The 27,700-nt window shown below is 35.4% G+C and overlaps 9 protein-coding genes across 9 annotated transcripts; 8 read left to right on the top strand and 1 right to left on the bottom strand. All coding sequences in view use genetic code 12, as the record gives it.

Moving 5' to 3' along the window:
* Window positions 1-317: 317 nt before the first annotated feature.
* On the top strand, window positions 318-4,694 carry ROM2 (Rho family guanine nucleotide exchange factor; the record flags this gene model as incomplete). Its single annotated transcript, XM_064880407.1, has 1 exon — window positions 318-4,694. One exon carries the CDS (start codon window positions 318-320, stop codon window positions 4,692-4,694), a length of 4,377 nt encoding a protein of 1,458 aa, XP_064736483.1.
* Window positions 4,695-5,256: 562 nt separating this feature from the next.
* FEN12 (fatty acid elongase) lies at window positions 5,257-6,490 on the top strand. The gene has a single exon (XM_064885044.1). The coding sequence runs from the start codon at window positions 5,318-5,320 to the stop codon at window positions 6,284-6,286; it is 969 nt and encodes a 322-aa protein (XP_064736482.1). The 5' UTR covers window positions 5,257-5,317; the 3' UTR covers window positions 6,287-6,490.
* Window positions 6,491-6,773: 283 nt separating this feature from the next.
* On the top strand, window positions 6,774-7,082 carry RJT21DRAFT_116193 (uncharacterized protein; the record flags this gene model as incomplete). Its single annotated transcript, XM_064880406.1, has 1 exon — window positions 6,774-7,082. The coding sequence occupies one exon, from the start codon at window positions 6,774-6,776 to the stop codon at window positions 7,080-7,082; it is 309 nt and encodes a 102-aa protein (XP_064736481.1).
* A 3,573-nt stretch (window positions 7,083-10,655) lies between these two features.
* On the top strand, window positions 10,656-12,130 carry STP4 (Stp4p). The gene has a single exon (XM_064882583.1). The coding sequence runs from the start codon at window positions 10,756-10,758 to the stop codon at window positions 11,866-11,868; it is 1,113 nt and encodes a 370-aa protein (XP_064736480.1). The 5' UTR covers window positions 10,656-10,755; the 3' UTR covers window positions 11,869-12,130.
* A 738-nt stretch (window positions 12,131-12,868) lies between these two features.
* RJT21DRAFT_55239 (uncharacterized protein) lies at window positions 12,869-13,878 on the top strand. The gene has a single exon (XM_064885043.1). The coding sequence runs from the start codon at window positions 12,959-12,961 to the stop codon at window positions 13,661-13,663; it is 705 nt and encodes a 234-aa protein (XP_064736479.1). The 5' UTR covers window positions 12,869-12,958; the 3' UTR covers window positions 13,664-13,878.
* Window positions 13,879-14,493: 615 nt separating this feature from the next.
* On the top strand, window positions 14,494-15,159 carry RJT21DRAFT_133571 (uncharacterized protein; the record flags this gene model as incomplete). The annotated part of the gene is made up of 2 exons (XM_064883206.1): window positions 14,494-14,722; window positions 14,840-15,159. The coding sequence occupies 2 exons, from the start codon at window positions 14,494-14,496 to the stop codon at window positions 15,157-15,159; spliced, it is 549 nt and encodes a 182-aa protein (XP_064736478.1).
* A 248-nt stretch (window positions 15,160-15,407) lies between these two features.
* TOM1 (E3 ubiquitin-protein ligase) lies at window positions 15,408-23,365 on the bottom strand. The gene has a single exon (XM_064882582.1). It carries the CDS (start codon window positions 23,172-23,174, stop codon window positions 15,510-15,512), a length of 7,665 nt encoding a protein of 2,554 aa, XP_064736477.1. The 5' UTR covers window positions 23,175-23,365; the 3' UTR covers window positions 15,408-15,509.
* Window positions 23,366-25,453: 2,088 nt separating this feature from the next.
* Window positions 25,454-26,701, top strand: PRP3 (U4/U6-U5 snRNP complex subunit; the record flags this gene model as incomplete). The annotated part of the gene is made up of 1 exon (XM_064882581.1): window positions 25,454-26,701. A coding segment is annotated over exon 1 (788 nt), but the record flags the coding sequence as incomplete, so codon positions are not given.
* RJT21DRAFT_128587 (uncharacterized protein) lies at window positions 26,699-27,175 on the top strand. Its single transcript, XM_064882920.1, has 3 exons — window positions 26,699-26,820; window positions 26,872-27,011; window positions 27,079-27,175. Exons 1-3 carry the CDS (start codon window positions 26,773-26,775, stop codon window positions 27,104-27,106), a joined length of 216 nt encoding a protein of 71 aa, XP_064736475.1. The 5' UTR covers window positions 26,699-26,772; the 3' UTR covers window positions 27,107-27,175.
* Window positions 27,176-27,700: the final 525 nt, after the last annotated feature.

Raw genomic sequence — 27,700 nt, 5'->3', positions numbered from 1 at the left:
ACCCACCCTTCGCTGCTCCCCCGAACTTCGCTCTCTCCTACTCGCTCACTCACAAACTTACTCGCTAACTCACTCTCTCACTAACTCTCACTAACTCTACGTTCTACTCACTCTCACTCTCTCACTAACAATACCATCCATTCGTTGTTTCTCCCCCGCGACCATCACCAACTTACACATAGTACCGAAAAAATTAGTCGAATTCCGTTTCACATTGTCCTCGTCCTTCATTGTTCAACAATATCTCGATGTCGTCCAACTATCCCAATCACAAACCCAATCATCCCCTGACGCACCAGTACGTTCCGTCACCATCTATGAGTATCCCTGAACATTTGTTGCCCCAGGCATTCCTTGATCAACACTATCAGCATCTGCGATCTCACCCGACTCCTGCTCAACAACACTCACAACCTCCACCACAGCAGAGTCATCAGCCACCGGCTCCACCACCACCAAAACAGCAACAACTTCAACCACAACAATCTCAACCTCAACCTCAACCTCAATCTCAACTTCAATCTCAACCTCAACAACCTCAACAGTCTCAGCCTATGGGTACTCCAAACTATCAGCGAAAGGCTCCTCCTCCTCTCCAAATAAACCCATCCAATTATCAATCTCAGCATGTACCTCCTCAAGCTTTACGTCAACATCCCTATCGGGAAAAGGCATCTCCTACACACATTGCCTATCCTCCATATCCTGCTCCACAACAGCAACAGCAACAGCAACAGCAACCACCGCCACCACCACCTCCTCCTGCGCCTCCTCATCAACAACAATCGCAGTATAACAACAGTCCCGCAATGTATAAGGCTCCATACCCTATTCCCGAAAGTCCCGACTCCGAAGTAGGACCTTATTCTCCTGCTCCCAGTACCAATGCGTATCCATTCCAAACTCATGGGAATCGAATTGCATCTCAAGAAAGTGTTAATCGTAACTATCATATTCAACATAATCCTAGTTCCAATAGTTTGAGTGATTCTAATTCTAATCCACTTCCTTATCCTATTTACTATAATAATCCTCAAGTGGTCCCTCCCGTTCCATTCCTGTCTGTTCAACCATTAAATCATCGACCAATTCGTACTGCTACTCTGGATAGTTTAGGTAGTACAAAGTCTCAACAATCAACCATGTCTGGACCTCCTGCTCCTGGTTCGGGTAATAGACGAATTGTATCATCCCCCAATATTCCTCAATTTAATAATAATAACAATAATAATGTGAATATGAATATGAATATGAATATGAATATGAATAATGGACCATTAACTCCTTCAGCTATGAGTACAAGTAATGCTTCTATTAATAGACAAGTTCAAAGTCCTCCTGAATTAAGAACCAGATCATTGAATTCAGCTTCGATTAATTATAATCAACAAAGAATGCAACAACTGCAACTGTTACAATTCCATCCTACTACGGTTACTACCCCTACCAATTCTAGTTCAAATCTTCAAAAACTGGCATCAGTAAGTCATACACCTAAGTCGAAATCGAGTACTTCTATTAGTAGATTGGCATCTTCAGCTTCTAGAAGACATAATTCATCATCTTCATTGGTTAGTTCCAGTAATAATTACAATAATAACAATAACAATAATAATAATCATAAACTAGATAGAACAACATCGAATAGTTCACAATTTAAAGGAATGTCCAGTATGAAACAACCAGCTTTATTACCTCAACCATCAGTTTATCCTGCTATATTATCTAAAGTAGCTAAATCTTTTAAAGATAATATTACTTTATCAATTAATACAAAGAATGGATTAGTATGTCATGATTCATTTACTGGGAAAAGTGCTGTTGATATAATTTGTAGAATTATTAGAACTGGAGATAGGAATTTAGCCTTATTATTAGGAAGATCATTAGATGCTCAACAATTCTTTCATGATGTAACTTATGTTCATCGATTAAGAGATTCAATTCATGAAGTTTATGTTTTTAATCCAACATTTGCATATATTGATTTATATACAGAAACTGATGAAGTCATTGATAATGCTAATAATCTTAATTTAATTAATAATAATGGATCATTTACTGATTATAATGATCAATCACCAGTTCAACCTCAATCTCAAATACAAGGACAAATTCAAGGACAAGGACAGGGACAAGCATTACTTGAAAATGTTGATTCTAGTACTTCATTAAATAATATGAATGGAGGAGGACAAGAATTAACTGAAAGTCAAGAAACAGGAGTTAATGGAGTATTTACAATATTAACAGATTGTTATTCTCCTACTTGTACAAAATATCGATTATGTTATAGTATTGCATGTCCAAGAAGATTAGAACAACAAAGAAGACTTAATTTAAAACCTCAGGGAGGTTTAAAGAGAGCAGATTCAAGATTATCATTACATGAACCAGATGAAAATAAACAAACTTGGCATGATACAGTACCTGAATCAGTCTTGGCTAAATTAGATTCAGATGAAAAGACAAGACAAGAAGTTATATTTGAATTTATTTATACTGAAAGGGATTATGTAAAAGATTTAGAATTTGTTACTGATTTTTATATAATTCCATTAAGAAATCCAAATCGAAATATAATTCCTGCTCATTATCGAGAAAATTTTATTTTATTAGTATTTGGAGGTATAGGAGAATTATTAAAAGTTGCAAAAAGTTTTAGTGAAGCATTAACTAGAAGACAACAACTGCAAAAACCAGTTGTAGAAAATATTTGTGATATAATTTTAGATCATGTTAATAGATTTGATCCATTTATTGCTTATGCTGGGAATCATGTATTTGCAACTCATGAACATGAAAGACAATTACGAGTTAATGAAAGATATTCAAAATTTATTGAAGAAACTAAAAGTAAACCTGAATCTAGAAAGCAAGATTTAACATCATTTTTAATTAAAGCTGTTCAAAGACCAGCAAGATATATTCTTTTCTTAGAAAAATTAGTTAAATATACTAAAGAAGATTCACCTGATTTTAAATATTTATCTAAAGTAATGGAACCATTAAAGAAATTATTAGAAAGAATTAATATTCAAACAGGTATTTGTACTGATCGACAAAAAGTATTAGAATTACATAAATCTTTAGGAGAAAAGATTTTAAAAGAGAGGTATCATTTTAAATTATCTTATAGTAATAGAATTATTCATCAAGCTAGTTTAACTAGAAAGAGAGATAATGAAAAAATTGAAGTTTATTTATTTGAACATGCTCTTTTATTAGTTAAGACAAAGATTCAGAATAAGAGAACTCAAAAGAAAGTCTTTGAAAGACCAATTTATTTACCATTATTATTTATTAATAGTGGATTTGATATTCCTAATCAAAGATCTGTAATGAATCATCGTTATAATCATTCTATTGTAATTGATGGAGGTAATGGAAAGAAATTCGATAGAAATGATATACTTATTGGTACAACAACAACTCCTAAATTACAATTAAATTTCCTTGGAATGGGAGGTATCCCAGCTCATTTTAGTTTATTTGCTTCTGATATTGCTGTTCAGAATCAAATTTTAAATCAAGTTCATACTCAACAAAAGAAATTAATTGATAAATATGATTTATTTTCAATTGTTAAGTATGAAACTCGAAGATTTCATGGAAATAATAAGATTAATTGTGCAGTTCCATGTTATGGAGGTAAAAAATTACTTTATGGTACAGATACAGGAGTTTGGGTATCAACGGTTAGATCAATTAGTACAACATCTAATGAAAAAATTGTATCTGATCCAACTTTAGTTATTAGTAAAGTTAATGTAACTCAAATTGAAGTAGTAGTTGAATATTCAAAATTATTTATCTTGAGTGATAAAGTATTATTTGAATTTGATTTATCATGTACTGATTCATTAGATCATATTAAAAATACTAAATCTGGTAAACGAGTTATTGATCATATTTCATTCTTTAAAACCGGTATTCATAATTTTAAAATATTGGTTGCAGCTGCTAAAACTGGTAGTACTCATTCAATTAGTGTATTTGAAGTTACTAGTAATAAACAAGCAAAGGGTAAAAGACATGAAACTCCAGATATTAAAGAAATTTTATTTAATTCTGATCCAGTATCTATATCATTTTTAAAGACTCAATTATGCATTGGATGTACTAAAGGGTTTGAAATTATTTCTTTAGAACATAATAAGAAAGAACCAATTTTAGATGAAGCAGATCCTTCATTAGATTTTGCAACTCAAAGAGAACAAGTAACTCCATTAGCAATTCATAGATTAGGTAAAGAATTCTTATTATGTTATACAGAATTTGTATTTCTTATTAATAAGAATGGTTGGAGATCTAATCATGAATGGGGGTTTAAATGGGAAGGAATGCCTCAAAATGTGGCATTATTCTTTCCTTATTTATTATCATTTGAACCTAATTTTATTGAAATTAGAGATTTACATTCGACTAGTCTTTTACGAGCTTTAGTTGGTGAGAATATTCGATTCTTACATTCCAATGAACATGAAGCTCTTTATGCTTGTGAAGAGAATGGATATGATATTATTGTATCTATTGACTTTTTAAATCTTAAACTGAAGGTTAGTTCTCCATCTACTCCTATATTGGGTAGTACTAGTACTAGTACACCTACTAGTGCAACTGCTACCCCCACCAGTACTAATCTTATTAGTGCAAATTCTAATTCTAGTACATTAGTTGGTCCTCAATTTTGATGACTGTATACATTAATATATAATAATTTTAACTATAAAAGACGTATAACAACATTGTCTAAGTGCTACTAAAAGTGCTATGCACTACCAGTAGGTAATAAATACATTGTACTATACACTACTAATATACTACATACTACATAGTAATACTAATAGGTAGTACACAGTACTGCTAATACAATAAGCACTAAGTACTATGCACTAAGTACTTCTTTTTTCCGTGGCAATGAATGTCACACTATATAAACAATTGCAAAAAACAATTGAGAGAAACTATAAGCAGCTACTCAGTACAACTACTTATACACTAAGTACTGAGTCCTACTTAAAGTACTAATAGCACACTATGGTGGTATACTACTATACATAGTACTCACTATCAACTATCTCCTATCTATCCTGTAACCTCTATCCTCTACTTCCAAATATACACCAAAGCATACACCCAACATACGACATTTCCGACATGTCCGTTTTCACATGGACGCGCGCTCCTGTACACGGTTCCTGAATCCAACAGCAACGAAGAAAAAATTAAAATTTCCATGTTGATTTGGCTTAAGCCAACTACTACCGACTAATTCCTAAACCACTTAGACAAGCAACCATTCACTACCACCAAAATGAGTTTGATTGAAATTACTACTCCCAGTGTAGAGAGACCATTTGGTTTATACCTTTGGCCCATTTTCAATTTTATTTTTGATAAAGTAGTGGGATTCCCAGCCGATGAGTTTGAATTTGTTTATCATGAAACATTTTTAGCTAATGGAATTCATGCAATTAGTATAATTATTATTTATTATATTATTATATTTGGAGGTAGATGGATTATGAATGAATTTAAAATTCTGGCTTTTAAATTAAACTTTCTTTTCCAATTACATAATATTACTTTAACCATTATTTCTGGTAGTTTATTATTATTATGTATTGAACAATTAGTTCCAATTTTATATTATCATGGATTATTTTATGCTATTTGTCATGAAAAGGCTTTTACTCAAAAATTAGTTACTTTATATTATTTGAATTATTTAACTAAATATTTGGAATTAATCGATACCGTATTCCTTGTATTAAAGAAAAAGAAATTATTATTCTTACATACTTATCATCATGGTGCAACTGCTTTATTATGTTATACTCAATTAACTGGTTCAACTTCAGTTGAATGGGTTCCAATTACTTTAAATTTAGGAGTTCATGTAGTTATGTATTGGTATTATTTCTTAAGTGCTCGTGGTATTAGAGTTTGGTGGAAAGAATGGGTTACTAGATTCCAAATCATTCAATTCTTAATTGATTTAGTCTTTGTTTATTTTGCTACTTATACTCATTATGCAGCTTCTTATTTCCAATGGTTACCTCATGTTGGTGACTGTTATGGTTCGGAATTAGCTGCTTTCTATGGTTACTTAATCTTAACAAGTTATTTAGTATTATTCATTTCTTTCTACATTCGTGTTTACAAATCAAAGGATAATAAGAAGTCAGCTAAAAAAGTTGAAACTCCAGCCTCAGAATCTTCTGCTACCGCTACTGGTTCTACTACATCAGCTGGATCAAAAGTCACCAAAAGAAAGGCTTAAGCCTCTGGTATTTATTAGATAATTATGATTGAGTTCTTAAACTATACTTGTTTGAAACATAATCATAATCCTATACACATTCATATTCATCATCATTATCATCATCATCATCATCATCATATATATATATAGATAGATAAGTTCTCCATATCCCCCTAATCACAAAATGTTAAATTAATATACGTAATTTTCTAACCTAATTTTATAAGCCCTGATGTTGCAATATAATTACGCACTACTCTTTGCAGCCATTTCTATCAGTATATTTAATATTCAAATCGAATAAACTACCACTTAATGAAGAAATCTTATTTCTTGGGTATATTGTTTCACTTACCACATTAGAGAAATTGGAGTTCCTCGTTTTGGTGCCATTTCAAGTGACATCATGTAACTACTTCAAGTGACATCATGTAACTACTTCAAGTATATAAATAATTGAGTAAGCTTATTTATTAAAAAGCCAAACTTTACCGGATTACTCAAGATGACTAAAAACGAAGAACGCCCTTTAACTAAAGGAGAAAAGCTCTTTTTAATAATATTTTTGCCTATATTGTTTATATTATGGCTTATAGCTTTTACTTCTGAACACCCGGATAAGAAGGAGGAAAGGTTAGAACGTGAAAGAGCTGAAGTAAAAAGGGTTAACGACTTCTTTATTGACAGAGCCCAAAATTCACCTTCTTCTCAGACATTAAATGACAATCGGATTCCAGAAGATGAAGTAAACCAGCAGATCCCAGAACATAACGAAGCTCCTAATTTACCACCCCCAGTTTATAGAAGGGTATAATATACAAGAGGGTTAAAGGAAAAGTTGCACTTGCAGTCTACTAGTTATTCTTACCCCATTAGAGAAATTGGAGTTCCTCATTTTGGTGTCATTTCAAGTGACATCATGTAACTACTTCAAGTATATAAATAATTGAGTAATCAACTATAAACTTATCTATAGGCAACCAAACTTCATCTGATTACACAATGAGTAACACCGTTTTAATAATATTTTTCCTGTGTTACGTGCCGGTATGCTTTATAATATGGCTTATAGCTTTTACTTCTGAAGACCCGGATAAAAAGGAGGAAAGGTTAGAACGTGAAAGAGCTGAAGTAAAAAGGGTTAACGACTTCTTTATTGACAGAGCCCAAAATTCACCTTCTTCTCAGACATTAAATGACAATCGGATTCTTCCAGAAGATGAAGTAAACCAGCAAGTCCCAAACGACGAAGCTCCTAATTTACCACCCCCTGTTTATAGACGGGAGTAATATACAAGTAAACTATTACATTTGTAGCCTTTCACTTGGTGTCTAAGATACTGCTTATTGTTGCCTCATTTGAGAAATTGAAGTTACTTGTTTATGTTTCATTTAAATAACACATATAAATAATTGGGTAATTTTCGCATTTATTACATACTTTATTTGGTTATTACAAGACGACTGAAGAAGTCCCTGTAACTAAAGTAGAAAATATCGCTGCAAAAGCAAGTTTACTGTCTCTTGGGTTGGTATTGTTGATGTTTGCTTTTGATTGTAAAATAAATGTGGATAAAAAAAAGTGAAGACTAAACTTCGAAGGGCTGAAATAAAGACTTCTTCGCTGACACAGTCCAAATTGCATCTGCTCTAACAGACTATCGAATTCTTCCAGAAGATGAAGTAAGCCAGCAAGCTCCAGTTGATTATACCACCCCCAGTTAATAGAAGGATGGTAACATACCCGTAGGTTAATTACTAATTTTCATTAATTCGACTTATTATAATTTTGTACAAATAAAAGAATAAATCAAAAGATGTCTAAGACACTAGTCACTCCTACCTCATTTGGGAAATTGGAGTTGCTTGTTTTGTTATCATTTCCAATTTAATTAAGCATATAAATAATTGTATAATTTAATTAAACATATAAATAATTGAGTAATTTAATTAAACACATAAATAATTGAGTAATTTACTACAAATTTATTTATTAAAAACCCATACTTTGATTATTACAAGATGAATGAAAAGGAGACAGCCACTAAAGCGTTCGCAATTTTGGGATTAATAATACTTGGGATATGTGCGTTTATGTTGTTGGTGGTGGCGGCACTTCTCCTTTTATGTTGTTATTCTGAATTTGAAGACAAAGCCAAAAAAGCACCAGCTCCGAAGAGATTAAATGGCAATCATGAAGTAAACCAGCAAGTCGCATTAGATAATGTGGCTCCAAATAGACCACCCCCCGTTTATAAAAGGGGGTAATACATACACGTAGGCTAAAGGTTAATATATAAATCAAAAGTTAGTGTTTAAGACACTTATTCTTACCTTATTTAGGAAATTGGAATTCCTCTACACCAAATATATAACTTATTGAGTAATTGTATTTGTAGACGTCCAAACTTTATTAGTAAATACAAAGGACTATTTAATATTAAATGTCAAATACAAATAGATATAAGAATATTCTCAAAGAAATTTTCTTTTTTTACTTAGTACTGTTGCGAAAATTTGCAACTTTCAATCCTAATAAGCTCGAACAATTAAACTGGATAATTTGGTCTGAAACCATCTACTGCTACTAAATCTAACTATTTCCGTAAAAGTTCTTACTAAATATTGGACTTCGAATCAGCTCTAGTTGTCTAAGGTAGGAAGGAATTCGGATGTTACAGGTTTAAGAAATGGCAACAAACGACATTGTGCGGCAGAAAGTACGACATTATGCAACAAAGGAGAATCCAACAGAAGTATTTTTTTGTTTTATTTTGTACGGGTTTGAAGTATAGGAGAAAAATGCTTTAGCCGTTCCGAAACAAAAATTGGTTCAAATTAAAGATTAAAATTAAATTAAATTAAAATTAAAATTAAAATTAAAATTAAGGTGAAATAAAAAAAGAAAGTTTTGGGCTCACAGTAGTCTATGCTGGGTGGTATGACGAAAGTTGTCATACAACATGAAAATACGACATGTGTGTTAGACATAGGGCGGTATACAAACACACAAGTACAAAGTTATAATCCATACCAAGCCTTAACACTTAAATTCTGTACAATGATTAATAGAACATATATAATGGCTAATTATTTCAGTTCATTTCGCAATAAACAGGAAATCGGCGACTATAAAGAGAGTTTGCTGAAGTCATAATCTCGGCGAAAATATTTTTCCCTGCTGAAAATTACTGGAAACAGTTAAACTCCAGTGAGGATTCACCCATTACATCCATTACACAGACACTGTATTTAGGTGACACTATAACCATATTAGAAAACTTCTATAAGCACCTATTTTACCCCTTAATTATGAAAATCCTCTTTATCAAGGCTATGTCTCGTCTACAAGATTTCATACTAAGACTGTTACGGCCAAGAAATAGTAGCAGTATGGTGAAGCAATCGATTACATAATGATGCCCAAGCTCCCCCACACAAGGCTGTCTCATTTTTTTCTCACTACTTTTTTTGCTGCTTCACCATTCTCACAATTACTAAGAATTTCGTAATCATATGGAGTTATCGCCATTTATCGGAGATTATAATATAAGCGTGAAAATTATATAACAGTTGCAAACGATTCATGTGGTACTAGCTACCTACTTCTACTTTTTGACTTCAGGGTGTATCCCCACACATTAAACTGCTTGGCTCCCTTGGAATTAAGGTGGTCAGCCCACTAGCCAATTAGCTCATGTCTTGCGGCTGCCCTATCGCTCATTCACATACCAAAGCTTGTTTTATATTGACTATTTATTATATTGTATATATTTTATTTTAATTTTTGTAAATACCCCTATTCCTGATATGACAGGCCTCTTGCTTTAGATCTTTTCTTTTTTATTTAGTATATTTTTTTTAGATCATCCCAGATTGTTTTTTTTTTCCAGTAGTATTTTTTGGTGAACCTTTACAAGTGGGAAATTATCCATAGCGATTATGGTGAACTGATGGATTCTGTCGTATAGCTGTTTAAGTAAATAATTTAGTTGTAGTTAAAACATACATAATAGGGGTAATATCAAACAAAACAAGTTGTCAGTGATAGTACCGCGATAGATTATAATCGCCGAAGTTTAAATTACAATTAATAAATTTCTTCTGCCTCTGGCCAAACGGCTGAGACGGACAAGTATTTTACAACGAATGTCGCGCCGCGGGGTCCGATAACGACATCGCTTTACAGTTTACCTCGCTCTCACCGAGCCGATTAACTAAGCAGCCTACCCAATTTTGCGACATTTACGGCTGTACTTCAGCTGTAACACTTCCGCATTTGCTTATTCTTCCACCGCCTCCTAACTGGAAATAAACCTGTGCTTTCCGTATCCGCATTTACGACTTGAGTTCCAGTTTTGACATTACCCATATATAAATTTTGTCAAGTCCGCTATTTCGTTTCTTAGCTTTTCCTTTCTTTATCTACTTACTATTAAAACTACTACTACTATTATAACTATATAATATCTGTTCATTAAGGAGACATGAACTCGTTATTATCTTATCATTATCCTCAAGTTCAACCTCAGTACTCAGCCGTGGGCACCACCTCGGCCAACCTGGCCGGCCGCACTAACAATCTTAGTAATCCAACTGGACCAACTACCTTTAACGCGAACAATACAAAACTTCCTTCCATTCACTCGTTGGCGTTACCCACTAACGTCATAACATCTTCACATCCACAACCTCAACAGGCAGCTCCATCGGCCGTCGTTTTGCCGCCATTATTATCGTCCAGATTATCACCACCAACCATCAGTGCAAACGGTTCCGCATCATATTCACTGCTGTACACGACCTCCACCACTCCAAATTCTACTAGTAACTTAGCAACGAATAGTTTTAATGGTACAGCCTCTATTGCCACCGCCACCTCATCTATAGTCAGCAATCCTTCCATCAGTCCTGTAGGGTCGCCAAGCTACCAGCTCAACTCGTCATCATCTCCTTCATTTGTTAAATCCGAGCCTACTAGCCATACCCGAATCCCTAGTCCTTTATCATCATCGGTTTCTAACCTTTCATCAAACGATGACTCGGACAGTAATTCTAATGAGGCTGTGAATACCAGCTTTGAAGGTTCGGATGATAATGAAAATTCTGCTGGCAAGAAATGGAAGCCTAGAAAGAAGAGACAATGTCCCGAATGTAAATTATTCTTTTCCAACTTGGCAACTCATAAGTCCACTCATTTGAAGCCAACTTCCAGACCTCATATCTGCAAATACTGTAACCGAGGCTTTGCTCGTTCGAACGATTTGTTCCGTCATATCAAATGTCATTGGAAAGAGATCGGTAGCGATAAGGGACAATTTAAGTGTCCATTTAAGCATATGGAAGTTAGTGCTGAATCTACCACAGATGATAACTGTTGTCACCAAACGGGAATCTTTTCTAGATGTGACACATTCAAGAACCATTTGAAGGCAATCCATTTCCAATACCCTAATGGCACCAAAAAGGATCAAAGAACTAAAGTTGCCGGTAAATGTAGAATGTGTCAGACGGAGTTTAAGAATGTAGACGACTGGCTTTCTAACCACATCGAGAAGAACCAGTGCCCATTCACTGTGAATATGTTAGCCAAGGAATAAAGGTCGCATCATCATCAACATCATTATTATTTTATTATTTTTATCATTGCTCATTACTAAAAGGTCACTATTTATGGATTCAGGTGTTAAATTATTACTATTACTATTACATTTTTATGATTACTCTACTGCTACCACTGGTACACTATAGACTTTTTTTATACTCCTTCATTTCTCTACAGTTTCGACTGTCTTTGTATATATAGTTGCTTTCTTTCTTTGCTTAATAAAAGTTTCATGGTCTTCGAATTGCGCAGCCTCCGTAAGCTCGGTGATTATTTTAGTGGGAATCGATGTTTATAGAGAGATTTTCGGGTGGGGCTAAGCAGGACTACCGCTTACGTAATTCGCAGCTCAGACTAGCAGCCGTCGCTCTCATAGCGGTTGATGCGGCGCATGAAAACAAATGTCGTATAGGTTAAATTTCAAAAGCCAAGCCTGTCCTATCCGGATACACCAGTTTATCCGAAATCCAAACTAACAAGCTAAAAAGCTATCCGATCCATATATTGAAAAAGACCTCGAGTGAGACATTTTACGAGACAGCCACCCAGTTGATGAGGTCATAGTGGTAATATCGGTTGTACTGAGCCACTCAATTGAGTTTGAATTTGTAATTAGTGTCAGCTTAATTGGGTAGGTTGTAGAATAGAACGGATAGGGAAGGCCCCTTACCGTATATAGAGTATAAAGTGTAAAGTGTAGATTTTAAGCGGAGACGGATGGAGTTAGTCAGGATGGTGACTAAAGAGGCGTGACAGCAAGCCATTACGAGGGAGAGTGAAATAGGGTTAGTAAGCGGTTGTGTGTCGCGGTGGTAGACGGACTTAATTACAGCCGGATGTAACTGGTCCAGGGAAGAGGGACAACAGAGGGGCAGTAAGACAGAGACAACAAAGCTCAGATACATGGCCAGAATGACAGTAGATGTAGTAGTAGAGCAATTGAGTAGTAAATGAATAGACCGAGCCGATAGTCATAGTCAGTCTGTCACAATATCGGAAACAAGCAGAGCCAACAATATTCAACTCATGTGATTTCGCGGACGGTTCATTAAATCCGTACCACTCTTCTCTAACCATCATCACCAATGCTTAAGCTAGCTGCTAAGGTATTCTTTGTAGCATTACTTGTATCGTCCCACAAGACGGTTCCGTTTGCATACTTCTTCCGATTCTACTATCATGTGTTCCGGTCTTGGATATTTACTCGATTAGCGTTCTTATCCAATGCCCGAAAGAACACGAATGACTTACCGGATGGATTGTTTACGTGGATAACTCTTAGTACTCGAGTATCACCTCTTGAAATCGATATGTACATTCACAAATCGAATTCTACTTACTTTTTGGATTTAGATATTGCTAGAACTAAATTGGTGTTACGGATATTTCAAGCCACCTGGTGGAATCATTACGATAATATATCCAAAGAGTATAAAAGTACTGGATTAGCCAATATTCCTTATGCACCTATTGGAACTGTCAAATGTACTTTTAAGAAAGAACTTAAGGTATTTGAACAGTTTGATATTAAATCCAGGGTTTTTGCTTGGGATTCCAAATGGTTATTCATTATCTCCAAGTTTGTTACAGTTAGGAAAGGTCAAGAGAAGGTACATGCTATTGCAATGACTAAGTATGTGTTTAAGAAGAATGGTAGAATAACTATTAAACCAGAAGAGATGATTGCTGAAGGAGGATTCTTGACGGAAGAAGTTAAGAAGCAGAATGAGATTAATTATCAATTGGTTACCCATTTGGTATCGACTGATCAATTAGAGGAGTTGATATAGATAGATAGATATGGATTAGATAGAATAGACATATGGTTTGGATAGAGTAGATGTAGAGGGTAGTAGATGTAGAGGGTAGTAGATACATAGATAATGAGATATAGCAGAAGTTTAGATATCTATACATCATAGAGTAATGGAGTAATGGAGTTATAGAGACAGCTATAGATTATCTCTTGCTTCATCATTCTATTACTCTACTTCTAATAGTGCCCTAACTATTTGTAACAATAGTAACAAAAATAATGATAGTAACAAATACTCATTGAAACCACGAAAGTAAAAGTAAGTAGACTATACACATACTAACTATATAGTACTATTATACTTGTATTAAAACAGCTCAATTGCTACCACCATTAAAATATAACTTAAGGCTGAACGTATGACCAGTTTTTGTTTCAGTTCTCCTACCTCTGTCCTCATCCAAGTCTCCCACTTATAGTTAACTGTTCATTCTTTTATCGCTTATATAGGATGAGTTAACATTACTCAAAACATGTCTACAAAACGTATGGTTGTGGCGAAAAAATCCAACAAATCAGACCGCATACATTTATTGTTAAAATTACCTTAATTATGTTCAGTTATATGTTATATGTTATATGTTATAGGCAGGTTATATTTTGTAATATTCATAAATTAATCATACTGTAATGTTTAGGTAACTTAAAACATCAGCACCGCAACTAATAGCAATAGCGCCGCACTAAACTAAGTTTCAGTCGCACAATTTATCAATTTAATTTTGCAGCATATTTTCTCTTTTACCACAAAGCCTTTTTAACCGCCTAATTAGAATTATTGCTACTTTAAAAGCTTATAAACTTATGATGCATCGTTCAACTACCGGAAGTGGCCCAGTAGCTCAAATTAATGGTGGGGCTGCTCACGGCCCAGGAGCTCAAATTAATGGTGAGGAAGCTCACGGCCCAGGAGCTCAAATTAATGGTGAGGAAGCTCACGGCCCAGGAGCTCAAATTAATGGTGAGGAAGCTCACGGCCCAGGAGCTCAAATTAATGGTCGGGCTGCTCACGGCCCAGGAGCTCAAATTAATGGTGAGGAATGAGCTCAAATTAATGGTGAGGAAGCTCACGGCCCAGGAGCTCAAATTAATGGTGAGGAAGCTCACGGCCCAGGAGCTCAAATTAATGGTCGGGCTGCTCACGGCCCAGGAGCTCAAATTAATGGTGAGGAAGCTCACGGCCCAGGAGCTCCAGTTAATGGCAACAACAATAACAACAACAATAATGATAATGGTCCTCGTAAGAGAAGGGAAAAATTAAAGGAAAAGCTAAAAAAATGGAAGAAGGAAAGATTCAATAAATGGAAAGAGGAAAAGTTACTTAAAAGGGTCAAGAGACCCACTTTATATTTAGGAATAGTACTGTGTTTCTTCCAAATGTGGACCACAATTACAGATGCTGAAGCACGAATCAAAATCGTATCTGCTGTGTTCACAGCTCTTTTCTTTGCTTCCTCCTCCATTTTCTAATCAATTTGTGAAGCTTTCTTTAGTGATATTTACCTTCTGTGAAGTTTTCTTTAGTGATATTTACCTTGTATTGATGTTCATTAATAATATCAATTATTCTCCATTATCATGATAAGAATTACTCTCAGATATTATATACTTGTTGTTATTGATAAGAATTACTCTCAATTATTATATACTTATTGTTACTATTACATATTATTATATTGCTTATTCTGTAGTAAATCACTTCTACTTCTACTTCTACTTCCACTTCTACCACCTCTACATCTTCTCTACCATATCAGATATTATACATATACTTAGCTATAACTACTCACTACTCACTACTCACTACTCACACTAACTACTCATGCCAATCCAAACCCTTCATGACCCTCAGTAAGTGCCAACAACAATGACCCTCTCAATGTCTCATAAGTATCATAAGCTGGCAAATCAATTTGATTAAAACATGTATGAGATGATGGAAGTCTATCCACCAGACCATAATCTCGATGAATACTAAATTTACATGTACCATTGGCTCCACTCAATTCTTTAAATCCATTCAATGGAACTTTAGAAGTCCCCGTAGCAAATTGTAATAATTTAGCTCGTTCTTCATTATCAAATGATTTAACGGCTCTCCAAAACCATTGAATTTGAATTGATGATGGTGAATAATTATTATACACAGTATTCAGTTGCCAATCACTAACATTAATATCTGGTAATCCTGATATTAATAATTCTAATTCTTGTTCATCAAAGATAGCTATTAAATCTTTAGGAATTATTTCATGAAATCCAATAAGAAAGTTATCCATTTGATCACTAACGGATGTTTGAAGTCGATATTCAACTACTTTCTTAACATATTCATGTTTATTAGCTTCGGTTACTGGAATATTCCGGCCATTGGGGATTAAATCAATGACTTTATGTTCACCATAATCATCAGTTTCTACTGAAAAATCTTCAGTAATTACATCAGTAATATCATTTTCTAACATCCACATAAGGGATTTAAAGTATTCTAAATCAAGAGTTTCCATATCCTTAAGTGATACAGAAAATCCAAGAATTCGTTTATACACAGCTCTGGAAAAGTGACAATCTAAATAACTTCCATCATAAATAGCCTTCCCAATTATTCTTCCAATGAATTTAAAGAAGGATAAATGTTCAGGATTAATATATGATGTTCTATTAGGATGGAAAGTCGTTTCATCCGAAGCTACAGGAGTAAATAACGCATAATCAGGATTAAACATTTGTCGAGAAAGTACTTGATACCATTCTCTAGTTACTCCTCCAGCATCTACCCCGGCTTCTCCTTTAAAGTTAATTTCTAATTTAGCCTTTTTAAATTCTTCACTGGACTTAAAGAATAATGATCGGTAACTATCCAAAAACACTTGATCTCTACGAATGTTTATGGATAATTTACTACTTTCATTCTTAGCCGTATGGATTTGTCGATCAAAGTAATTCTTCTTATTATCAAATTCCAATACTCGAGGATTCTTAACAAGCATTCCAAAGGGTCCACTCATTAAATTGGCATTGGTTCGAACCATTTGATTAAGAATCTTCTTATGTTCATCGGTGAATGAAAAGAAGAGACTTTCAATGGGTTCCTTGGTGAAATCTATACGACGAGCTTCATATTTCGTAATCTCTCGATTACTACTTAATTCTTTAACTTTACTATGTTTACAAACCACCATAAGTGATTCAATTAATGGTAATAAAGCGGCTGCAACATTAGTAGATTCATTCCGTTCTTGAAGAATCCGTAAACAATCACTAAGGGCATCCCAAAGACTTCCAAGAGCCAATTTCCGATACAATCCTGTTAATTCTTCAATCTCGTCCACTGCTTTTGCTGGTGCCTTTGTTGGTACTTCTTTGTCTTTTGCTTCTTTCTCTTTCTCCTGCTCTTTCTCTTTTGCTTCTTCCTCTTCCTTCTTCTCCTTCGCCTTCTCCTTCTCCTTCTCCTTCTCTGCTTCTACCGACTTCTCCTTCAGTTCAAACATATAATCAAGCGCAGTAAGAATCCGCAAGAGTTTCAGTTGATCCGACAGCGCAGCACTAAACTTGGAGATACAACTGGTCACTGCACTTTCGATATCAGCCTGTAAATCTCGAGAAAAGGCTTGTAAATCGCCAATGATTACATGACCTAAACTAGTGGCTCTATCGGATAATTCATGAGAAAATACCGACTGAGCATGAGGAAGTACCGATAAGTTTTGCATAGCACTAATAGTCCGTCTGAAAGTAGCATTCGAACATTCATTAGCCGTTAAGATTTGAATGAATTGTCGATAATTCTTGGCAGGAATAGCAGGAGCCACAAATCCAGGACGTCGACTAAGAACTGGTAAGAGTTTAGTAGAAACTTCCATAACTCGAGCCAAGATATCCATAAACGTTTGATCATTTCGAAGTAAAGAATTGTCTAGAAGCTTAAGAAGAAAGTTAAGCGCAAACTTATGGCCTGCTTTAGTCCGTTTGAGTAAAGGATTCTCATGTTCACTAAGTAGAACTAATCGGAAATGAACATTCCGTTCCAAGATGAAATCAAGAGCTTCTATCAATTGAATACTAACAAATAAGATCGTACTACCGGTAGGAAGTACTGCTTTCTTAACTTCTTCTTTCCCCACAGCTTTAGCACTGATTTGGGCATACACCTTCTCAATGGCTCGTTGATTACTGAGTCCATCATGAAGAATAGCCACCAACAAATTAAGGAATTCAAGGCGGGATTGCTTGTTACGACAGATACATTCCAAAGTATAGTAAAGCGTATGACGATAACTAAGAGTTAGAGGAGCAAAGAGAAGCTTGACAAGGGCATAGACACCTGCTTTATCCACAAGTGGCGATGATAGAATCTTCCGACCTTTAGTATCTTTATCACTAGTGATCTCAGGAACAACTGGCTCCACTTCTTCACCTTCCTCCTCTTCAAACTCATCATCAAACCCATCTCCAAATGACTCCTGTTGAAGAATCTCTTCCCGAATCTGATCCGGTAAGGCAGCAAGGAAATCCGGATCAATCTCTCGAGTCTCGGCTCCTGTTCTCGCAGCATTGGCTCGTCTTTCTCGAACATGTTGAGTAAAGACTTCTTCTCGCATATCATCCGGTAATGCTTCAAAGAATTCGGGATCTATATCCGTACCACTGATATCCACTTCTCGTTCTCCTATCCGCACATACACGGGATCTAGTTGACTTGTTCCTGCTTCTTCTTCTTCCTCTTCCTCTTGTCGTTGTCTCTCTTCCTCAGCTCGTCTTTGACGTTCTTCTTCCTCTCGTTTCTGAACTCGTGCTTCACGTTCCTTACGAGCTCGTTCAGCAGCGGCTTGCTTCTCATGATACATAGTTAAACTATCGGATTCAATCACTTTGAAGATAGTGGCACCCACACGTGCCACCATATCCTCTTTATCATAAGGATAAAACATTTCAAATGTATCTAACCATCTCATTTTAGTCGATTGAATTTCGTCTCGATATCCTGAACTGACCAGTTTATCATGACGGTTTAATATGCTTTCAAATACACGTCCAAGAGAGTTCCGACCCACCGAATGGTCATTAATCTCAATGGATCCTCTTATCCCTCCAAGACTATCAAGTAATACGGCAAACGCCTGAGATCCTCGTCTGAGAGTAGCATCAAACATCGATGGAGGAGCATCTTCATCACTAACCTCTTCGGATTCGTCATCATCATTCAGTTCAATGAATGAATTCCGAGTGTCTCGTCTAATCCGTGCCGTACGAGGAGGCTCATCAGCATCCAGATCAATATCACTTGATTGCTGATGATGATGATGATGAACATCCTCTTCATCTTCACCTTCACCTTCGAGTTCAAGCTCATCGATGATCTCAATGTCATCCAATTCAGCATCCAGATCAATATCAATGGTAAATCCATCAATGGATTCATCCTCACTATCATCATCAATATCGTCATCGTCATCGTCGTCTTCTTCATCTTCATCATCATCATCTTCACTATCAAGTCCGGCCAAGATCTCTTCATCATCTTCACTATCATTCTCTAATGCTTCTATTTCAGAAAGATCAGATCCACTAACTTCTTCAACTTCTAATGGTCCATCTTCATCATAAAAGTCATCCAGTTCTTCTTCTTCACTATACTCCACATCATACATTCCAAGGGAAGAATTTCTAAATAAATCAGGGGTATCATCTCGAATATCTTCATCATTCTCATCCGGCACTGGTTGTTCAACTTCTTCATCTTCTCCACTAAAGTATTCGGAATATTTACTTTTAATTCTAGCCAATATACTTATAGGTTTTAAAGCCGATTTAGCCACTCTTTCAATATCAGGAAAGTTTAAATCGAGTGTGGCGATAATTCCCGTAAGCATTGAGGCCATACTTCGATCAGAAAAGGCTCGGCCCACATAGTATTGATCATACTTAACGGCCTGTTTATTGGTGAGTCTACCACTCTGTTCAAATTCTGGACTAAGCATAACACAACATACTTCAAATAAATCAAGTAATTTAGAATACTTGTGAACGGCTAGAACAGATTGACTGGCTATTTCTCGAATCAGTTTATGAACAAGTTCCACTAAGAAGCGACGAATACTTTCCATATCTCCATTCTCCAGTTTGGGATCGGGACAATTCTCACTATCAATGATGGGAGTAGCCATAAGACAATAAAGGCCAAGTTTAGCAAGTTTACTGACTTGACTACGTCTTTCTAATTCAGTTTCATTACCTCCAGTACCCCCTAATTCCAACAGTTTCGTAGGAATAAGTTGATAAAGAAAGAAATTAATGGCCGTAGGTCGAGGCTTGAGTTTATCATCTTGTTTCCGTTTGGAGAAGGTGACAAATTCAAGTTTGGCTTGCTTATATGAGGCTACAAGTTCAATAATCATTGCCAAAAGCAGACTGGCATATCGATAACTTGTATCGGTAGTTGGCCAATCAGGAGCCTTAACCACATTCATAAGTTCCATCACTAGAATATGCATTATCCCCGTCAGTTCTGGTTCTTCGGGTTCACTCATTATTACATCTTCTGATTGAGATGGTGATGATTTGACTCGTTCAATCATAAGTCGATTCAAATGTATAGGTGGAATACCATCATACCCTTCAAGACGGATATCACGAGCCACTACATCCACATAAGTAGAATACAGACGAAACATTAATGGACTCTGGTCCTTTAAGCATGTCTTCAACTCACGATTGGTTGAGTTTTGGAATTGCACAAGTGTATCATATCCAAAGAGTCCCTTAAGTACTTTAGTGGTTTCAAAACAATGACGAAGGACTACCACAATCACCAGATTATATCGACTTCTCCATTCATTTTCTTTATCTACACTATGACTCAATTGAATCAAACTCTTAAGTAACGAACTACTGGCAATTTGTCGAGCCAATCCTTCATCACTACTAAACAAAACAAGTAATCGAGCTATACGAAGAGCTGATTCTCGATTGGTTAATGATTCTATTCTCAAAAGTGATTCAAATACTTCCTGTTTACTCAACGTGCTGAGTCTATAAGGTACATCCAGTCCATGGAAATTGAGATCTTCATGATTACTCACTTCTACAATAGGTACCATACTATATACCACCATTTGTTCAATGATGGCAAGAGCATATGGAGCATACGGAACATTAAATGATTGAGAATCAGTCATTTCTTCAACATAGACTTGACGGAATTGTTCAAATACTCCACTATTGGATCGACTAGCTCGTTCATTCTTAAGGATATGACTTAAAGTATGAACACATGCCGCCGCAGCTATACTACTTCTATCAAGTTCAATGGCTTCGGTCATGACTCCAAATACACTACGAACAATCTCTTTAGAATCCACATAAAGCAGAAGAAACATCTCTGCAATCACAGGTACAGCCTTAGCATACTGTTTGGCTACTTCCATCCATTGTACGACAAACGTATCCTTTTCAGCCAATCGAAAGTATCGAAGTTGACTCGAAGGACGATACTGATCATGGGGTAAATCAAAGTCAAAGTCAGGAGCTGATTCATTAATGGCACTGGCATATTCCTGCCATTGACTAGTAGTAATATTCATTTGTGCACAAATACTCCAATTCCCCTTAGGAATATTACGAATATCATCATCATGTCTAAAGTAATGTTCAGCCTGAGATTCAGGCATTCCTAAACTTATTAAATAGTTAACTTGATCAAGCGGTGGAGATACATTATTGACAGTTAATGGTATAAACTCTCCATCCGTAAACTCCTTCTTTCCCAAGTAGACATTGACGGCTATTTTCACTAATTGATCAATGATTGGCGTAGGTATAACTCCATGAACATCAATATATTGTGGAGTTACTGATAATGAATCTGGACCTACTAGTTCCTTAAGAAGGGTTACAGCTATAAGTCGAAGTTGAATTAATAATGCCGATGTAACTTTATTCTCAATATCTTTACCATAACCTCGATGAAAGAAGAGTTTGGCAGCAGGTAAATTAAGATAACTATCACTATTAACTGCTTTAGCCATAAGTGCCAAGATTTGACTTAATCCATTTCGAACTATACTGGATTCAGCAATACTAATAAATTTAATTTCACTCGTGGATTGAACATCACTAACGGGCATTTCAAGCATATGACGCCAAAGTTGTGGAGCCCATTCACTAATCTTGGTAAAGAATCCGGCTTGAAAGACACTAATGGCCAATGGAGTCACAAGGTACTGTTTGCCTCGTTCCATTTGTGACATAATGAACGTAGTGGCATTGACATAGATAAGAATATAACAGTGTTGGAGGTAGACATCATCAAACTGCTTATTGAGTTCAACTGATAAGGCCTCTCCCAACTCAAGTGTGAGTTCAACCACTTGTCTACGCCAAGTCACAAGACTATGATCATGACGTTTATGCATGGCAAGTTTTCCAACGGCATTAAGAACTTTAGTAATTCCATTCTCAAGTCGATTATTTATAAATCGAAGTTGAAGAGCATTCTTATACTTGGCCGAATACCGGATATCGCCAATATCCGGAGGTGTTTCCTTATCGGGATCCTGACTGAAAATAGGTAATGGAGGATAATTTGGTCCTACATCAACTACTGGACGTGTAGCTTGTTCTATTTTATCCGGAAGTCGAGACCGTATAGCATTCTCTTCAACTATAGATCTTGCAAGGAGTTTTACCAAATCAGTGACTACCAGTTGATGGACAAGTAATGGAACAATTTGAAGAACTCGTTCATGAAACATGCTGGTATAATTAACATGAGTCAGGGAAAGAACTCGAATGAGGGTATTAAGAACATTAAGATGTTGAACAAGAGTCGTTGCATCAGAAGCATTTAATGTAGTAAAGTATGAAGTATCATTATTGGTATAATTAAGATATGATTGAACCAATGGATGTTTAAGATATTTATTAAGACTGGCAATAAGTACCGGTAATCCATAAGCTCGATCTTCATCATCAAAGAATTTAAGAATCACTTTAAGTTGATCAAAGCTATTGGAAAGAATATAATCATAAGGAGCATCTAATTCCAAAAATGAAAGCCATTGTTCAAATGGGATAGTTTCAAGAGCAGCTGATCCCCATTGACTATCCTGAAGAAGTCCCCCTAAGAAGAAATAAAGATTATCATAAGTAACTGACATTGATGAATTATCCCAAGTATTTACATCTTTCATTGTTGAATTGTTTGGGATTAATTCAACTTCATCTAATCGAGAATTATACATTGGTGAAGTATCATTATACCATTGAACCCCTTGTAATGGACATTTCTTAACAAATGCTTGTAATAATTGATTAGTGGCAGAAAGTACTACTGGTTTAAGTGATGTATGATGTCTACCTAATTCATCAAATGAACATCCTAAACTAGTAGACATATTTGCTTTAACTAATTTATCAGCAAATTGAGGATTACTAAGTGTCATAAGATAAGTTTCTATAGATTTATGATCAATTATCTTTTTCATTCCTTCTTTATTAAGACAAATTGCTCCAAGAACTTCCGGTAATGAAAGAAGTAAATTAGCTGATGGTAAAAATAATTTCTCATAATTTACAAGAATTGTATCAATAACTCCGGCTTCATTTAATATAGAAAATGCTGTAGGTTCATTATGAATAATATAAAACACACAATCTAACGTGGGAGATAAAATCGATGCACCAAATACATTTGGATTAAGTAATATAGTATTAAAACTATCAAGTAATGGAGAATCAAATAAATTCCGAAGTCTATCACCCGAATCTGTTTCAATTAAATCAGAAACTAATTTAACTAAATTCTTAATATATGCTGCTTGTTTATAATTAATACTATAATGAACAACAATATCAGTGGGAGGACCTCCATCATAACCTTCATTATTTAAAGCAAATTCCACTTCATATTGGATAGTATCAATTAATAATTTAAATCCATTTTTATTAGCAAATTCTTCAAATTGTTGTTGAACTGTCAGTAAATAAATCAGAGTATAATGAACAGCCAATGAACAGGTTGATCTATAAATAGTTTGAATATTAAAGAATGATAATAAATCATTAAGAATGCCTCCTGCCGTTAATCTGGAAGCTAAAAATCGAGTATTAATAAGACTTCCAATAATATTAAAGAATCGAATACTAGCCCATTCATGATATAATGGATCATTATCTCGAACTTGTTTATTAATACTTCGAAGACATTGATATAATAATCCATGACTAACATTCCCTCCTAAACATCGAATTATATCCGATCCCCAAGCCTTTTTTAATGATATACATTCAAGAGCTCTTAAAGCTGCAAATAAAGTATTTTCATTAACTTTATTACTATTATCAGGATTAATTAATTCCACAAGAAATGTAAAAATATATGGTTCAACTTCAAATAATCTTGTAGAAGTAAACAGTGCTGGACACATACAACTAAGAAATCCAATTGAATAACATTTCATTTGTAATAATCTCTTTCGAAGTTTTAATGCTTCATCTGAATTTGAATTAAATGCTTTGGCAATATAAACTACAAGAACAAATTCAAACCATGACTCCTTGGGAATCACTTCAGAACCCTTTATAAAGATTTGTTGAAGGTCCATTGATCGAACGGATTCTTCAGACATTACAAAGGTATGAAGACCTTCCAGTTCAGCCTTTCTCAGTCGATGTTCTTCTTGTGGATATGATCTATAATAAGAATAATTGATCAGTTTCCAACGATCGGGATACTTCTTCTTGGGATTAATTGTATCAATCCAACTATAAAAGTCTCCAATGACATTAGGTTTAGTATCATCATCATTTTCATGATTCTGGTCTTCTTTACTTTCTTCATTATCTTGAATTTGTTTAGCATAGTTTGGTGGAACTCTCGGAGGGAAACACCTTGCCATACAAAGTACTAAATGCTTAGCAGCCTTAGGAGCAGCAAACTTCTTTGAAGATGTTTCACAGAACTTCTCAGCAAGGATTTCTGCTACTCTTAAGGCTGCTAATTTCACTTCAAAACTTGCACATTTTATAAGATGATAAATCCTTTCTGAACTGGCATAGAGTTTCTTGTCATTGGAATATTCAAGTAAATTGGCGGTGAAATTAAGACATGACACTGCCATTTCTTCATCAGGTGGATCAAGAATGAGCATTCTTGGATTCTCATCCTCAATTAACCAGGTATCTATAATAGTCGCTAAAATTCCATCTATACGATTAAGTACGGGAACCCAATCAGCAAGATCGCCCTTTGGACCATCATACGCTGATCGAGCTCGAAGCTTATCCGGTAAAGTGGAGATATCACAGCTCGACAAATCAACTATGGTGGCTGTAAGCGCCGGTGATATGTCGCTCATGATGCAATTGAGTTATACTGTAATATTATTGATGATGTTAGTTATTGGTGGTGGTGATTTATGACGGTCATAGTTAAGTAGGATTTGTAAGGCGATGGCGGTGTGGATGTTTTGCTGCATATGTGTGCAGGAATATGGTATTGAAAGGTTATAGTTAGGGCTGGAAGAAGAATTAATAGACAGATATATTACGAGTAGCAGTAGTGAGTAGAGATAGTTATGAGCGAGCGAGAGCAGATAAAGCGACGTGGCCCGCCACAGGCCACGTTAGAACGAGCTCAGGCTCGACTTAAGAGAGCGAAGGCTGGTGGGAGTGGTTCAGGTAGTGGAAGTGGAAGTGGAAGTGGAAGTGGAAGTGGAAGTGGAAGTGGAAGTGGAAGTGGAAGTGGAAGTGGAAGTGGAAGTGGAAGTGGAAGTGGAAGTGGAAGTGGTTCTGGTTCTGGTACTGGAGGTTTAAATATTGAACTTCATCCATTACTACGTACTAATGCCCGTGGGTTTGCATCCTCCTTCAATCCCTACCTAAATCATACTGGCACCATACCAAAACGGTCTCTCACTTTCAATGCTCCCGGAAAGTATATAGAGCAAGCCAATCGGGTTCGAGATAAGATACGAAGCGAAGAAGAAGAACGACGTAAACTTGAACTTACCAAATCTAAAGGATTAACTCCTGATGTTAGCTTGGCTGAACACTTGTATAAACTTGTTCCTCCTCCTCCTGTAGAATGGTGGGATCAACCATACTTACGAGATAGATCGTATGACATGATAGGAGATGTTAATCGAGTGAATGCTGATAATGATATTCAACCAGTATCAATATATATTCAACATCCTGTACTTATAAAGGCTCCATGGCTTAATCATGAAGCCGATGCTAAACCAATGATGCTTACCAAGAAAGAAATGAAAAGAATACGAAGAAATACTAGACAAGAGTTACTTAAGGATAAACAAGATCGAATTAAATTAGGATTGGATCCTCCTCCGCCTCCTAAAGTTAAATTATCTAATTTAATGAATGTATTAACTAATGAAGCTATAAAGGATCCAACATCAGTAGAAATAATGGTTAAACAACAAGTAGAAGAAAGACTTCAGAAACATCTTCAAACCAATGAAGAGCGGAAGTTGACTAAACTTCAAAAACATGAAAAGATTCATGCCCAGCATGAAAAGGATATTCAAAAGGGATATCATACAGTAATATTTAGAGTTCATAATCTAGAAAATGGTCAGCACCGATACAAGATTGATATCAATGCTAAACAATGTGAACTAGTAGGGATTTGTCTTCAGAATCCACGGTTCAATTTGGTTATAGTGGAAGGAGGTGAAAAGAGTATTAAATTTTACAAGAAGTTAATGATGAATAGAATTCAATGGGACCAATCAGATCGTAATAAGTGTGACATTGTATGGGAAGGACAACTTTTGAACTTGAATTTCCAGAAATGGAGTTTTATGCATACATCTAACGATGAAGAGGCTATCGGTCTCTTAGAGAAGTTTGGCTTGACTAGTTACTGGAGTCAAAGTATAGCGTTAGATAGTTAAGTAGTAGTAGTAGTAGTAATAATAATAATAATAATATAATGTCGCACTTTTGTGGTAATGTCGTATACTGCTCATGTCTCGCACCAATAGTGTTGATGCACAAATTGAAAAATCGACTCGGTAATGTTGACTGGCCGCTTAGTTAACTGACCAATATATATACGAAATGGGTGCTGCTTATACAATTTTCGGAAGACAAGTTCCTGCTCACATTGTAAGTACTATAAGGATTGAAAATTAGTGAGAGGTTTACTAACTGTTTTAGCTTTCAATTGCTACTTTAGGATCGGTCGCAGCTATTATAGCTTGGCCAAAAGGTGCCAAAGAGGCTACACCATCTGCCACTCCAGTTGCACCAGTTGTTCAAACTAAGGAAGATGACTTTGATTTGGAAAAGTTCATTAAGTAAGTATATTTATTTTTATGTTTGTTTGTTTGTTTGTTATTTTCGAAGTGGTACTAACTATTGTAGTGACTTATCTAAGGAAGAATCTAAGTAGGGAGGTAATGCCAATGATATATTGTCAGTAGAATTACGACTATAATTGAATATATATTATGAGATAAGATTAGTATAGAGTTCAGAATGATGCTGGACTATTGTATTAGATTGTAGAATATTGGATTGTAATGTAGTACTAACAGTAGATTGTAGTACTAACAGTAGATTGTAGTACTAACAGTAGATTGTAGTAGTTTTGCAATCAGTTATACTGCTCCACTAAGCTGCATACGAATCTACACTAATTAGATCTAATTAGATCTGTGATTTGATGTCTTCCTTCTAACTATTGGATTACGCACATTACTAATACTCTTTTCACATCTACTAATCTCTCAGTGACAATACACAGTCACACTAGCAATATCCATTGCTATCAGTATCACTATCAGTAACACTATCACGGCTATCAATTCAGCCTCTCACTAGTATAAATATTTTGCTACCTACCGCATTAGGCAACTTGCCACACATTATCATTAATAAGCACTGTTTGGATTCCGGATTGGGCAAGTGTCCTACACGTCACACTAGACACAATTTCAATTTCAATTTCATTACTGGACGTGTACTCCATCATCGGCTCAAACAC

Source organism: Scheffersomyces amazonensis, assembly GCF_036850825.1.
Source record: "Scheffersomyces amazonensis strain UFMG-HMD-26.3 chromosome Unknown RJT21scaffold_7, whole genome shotgun sequence".
Classification (NCBI taxonomy): Eukaryota; Fungi; Ascomycota; class Pichiomycetes; order Serinales; family Debaryomycetaceae; genus Scheffersomyces; species Scheffersomyces amazonensis.
This window is presented reverse-complemented; position numbering and strand designations above follow the sequence as displayed.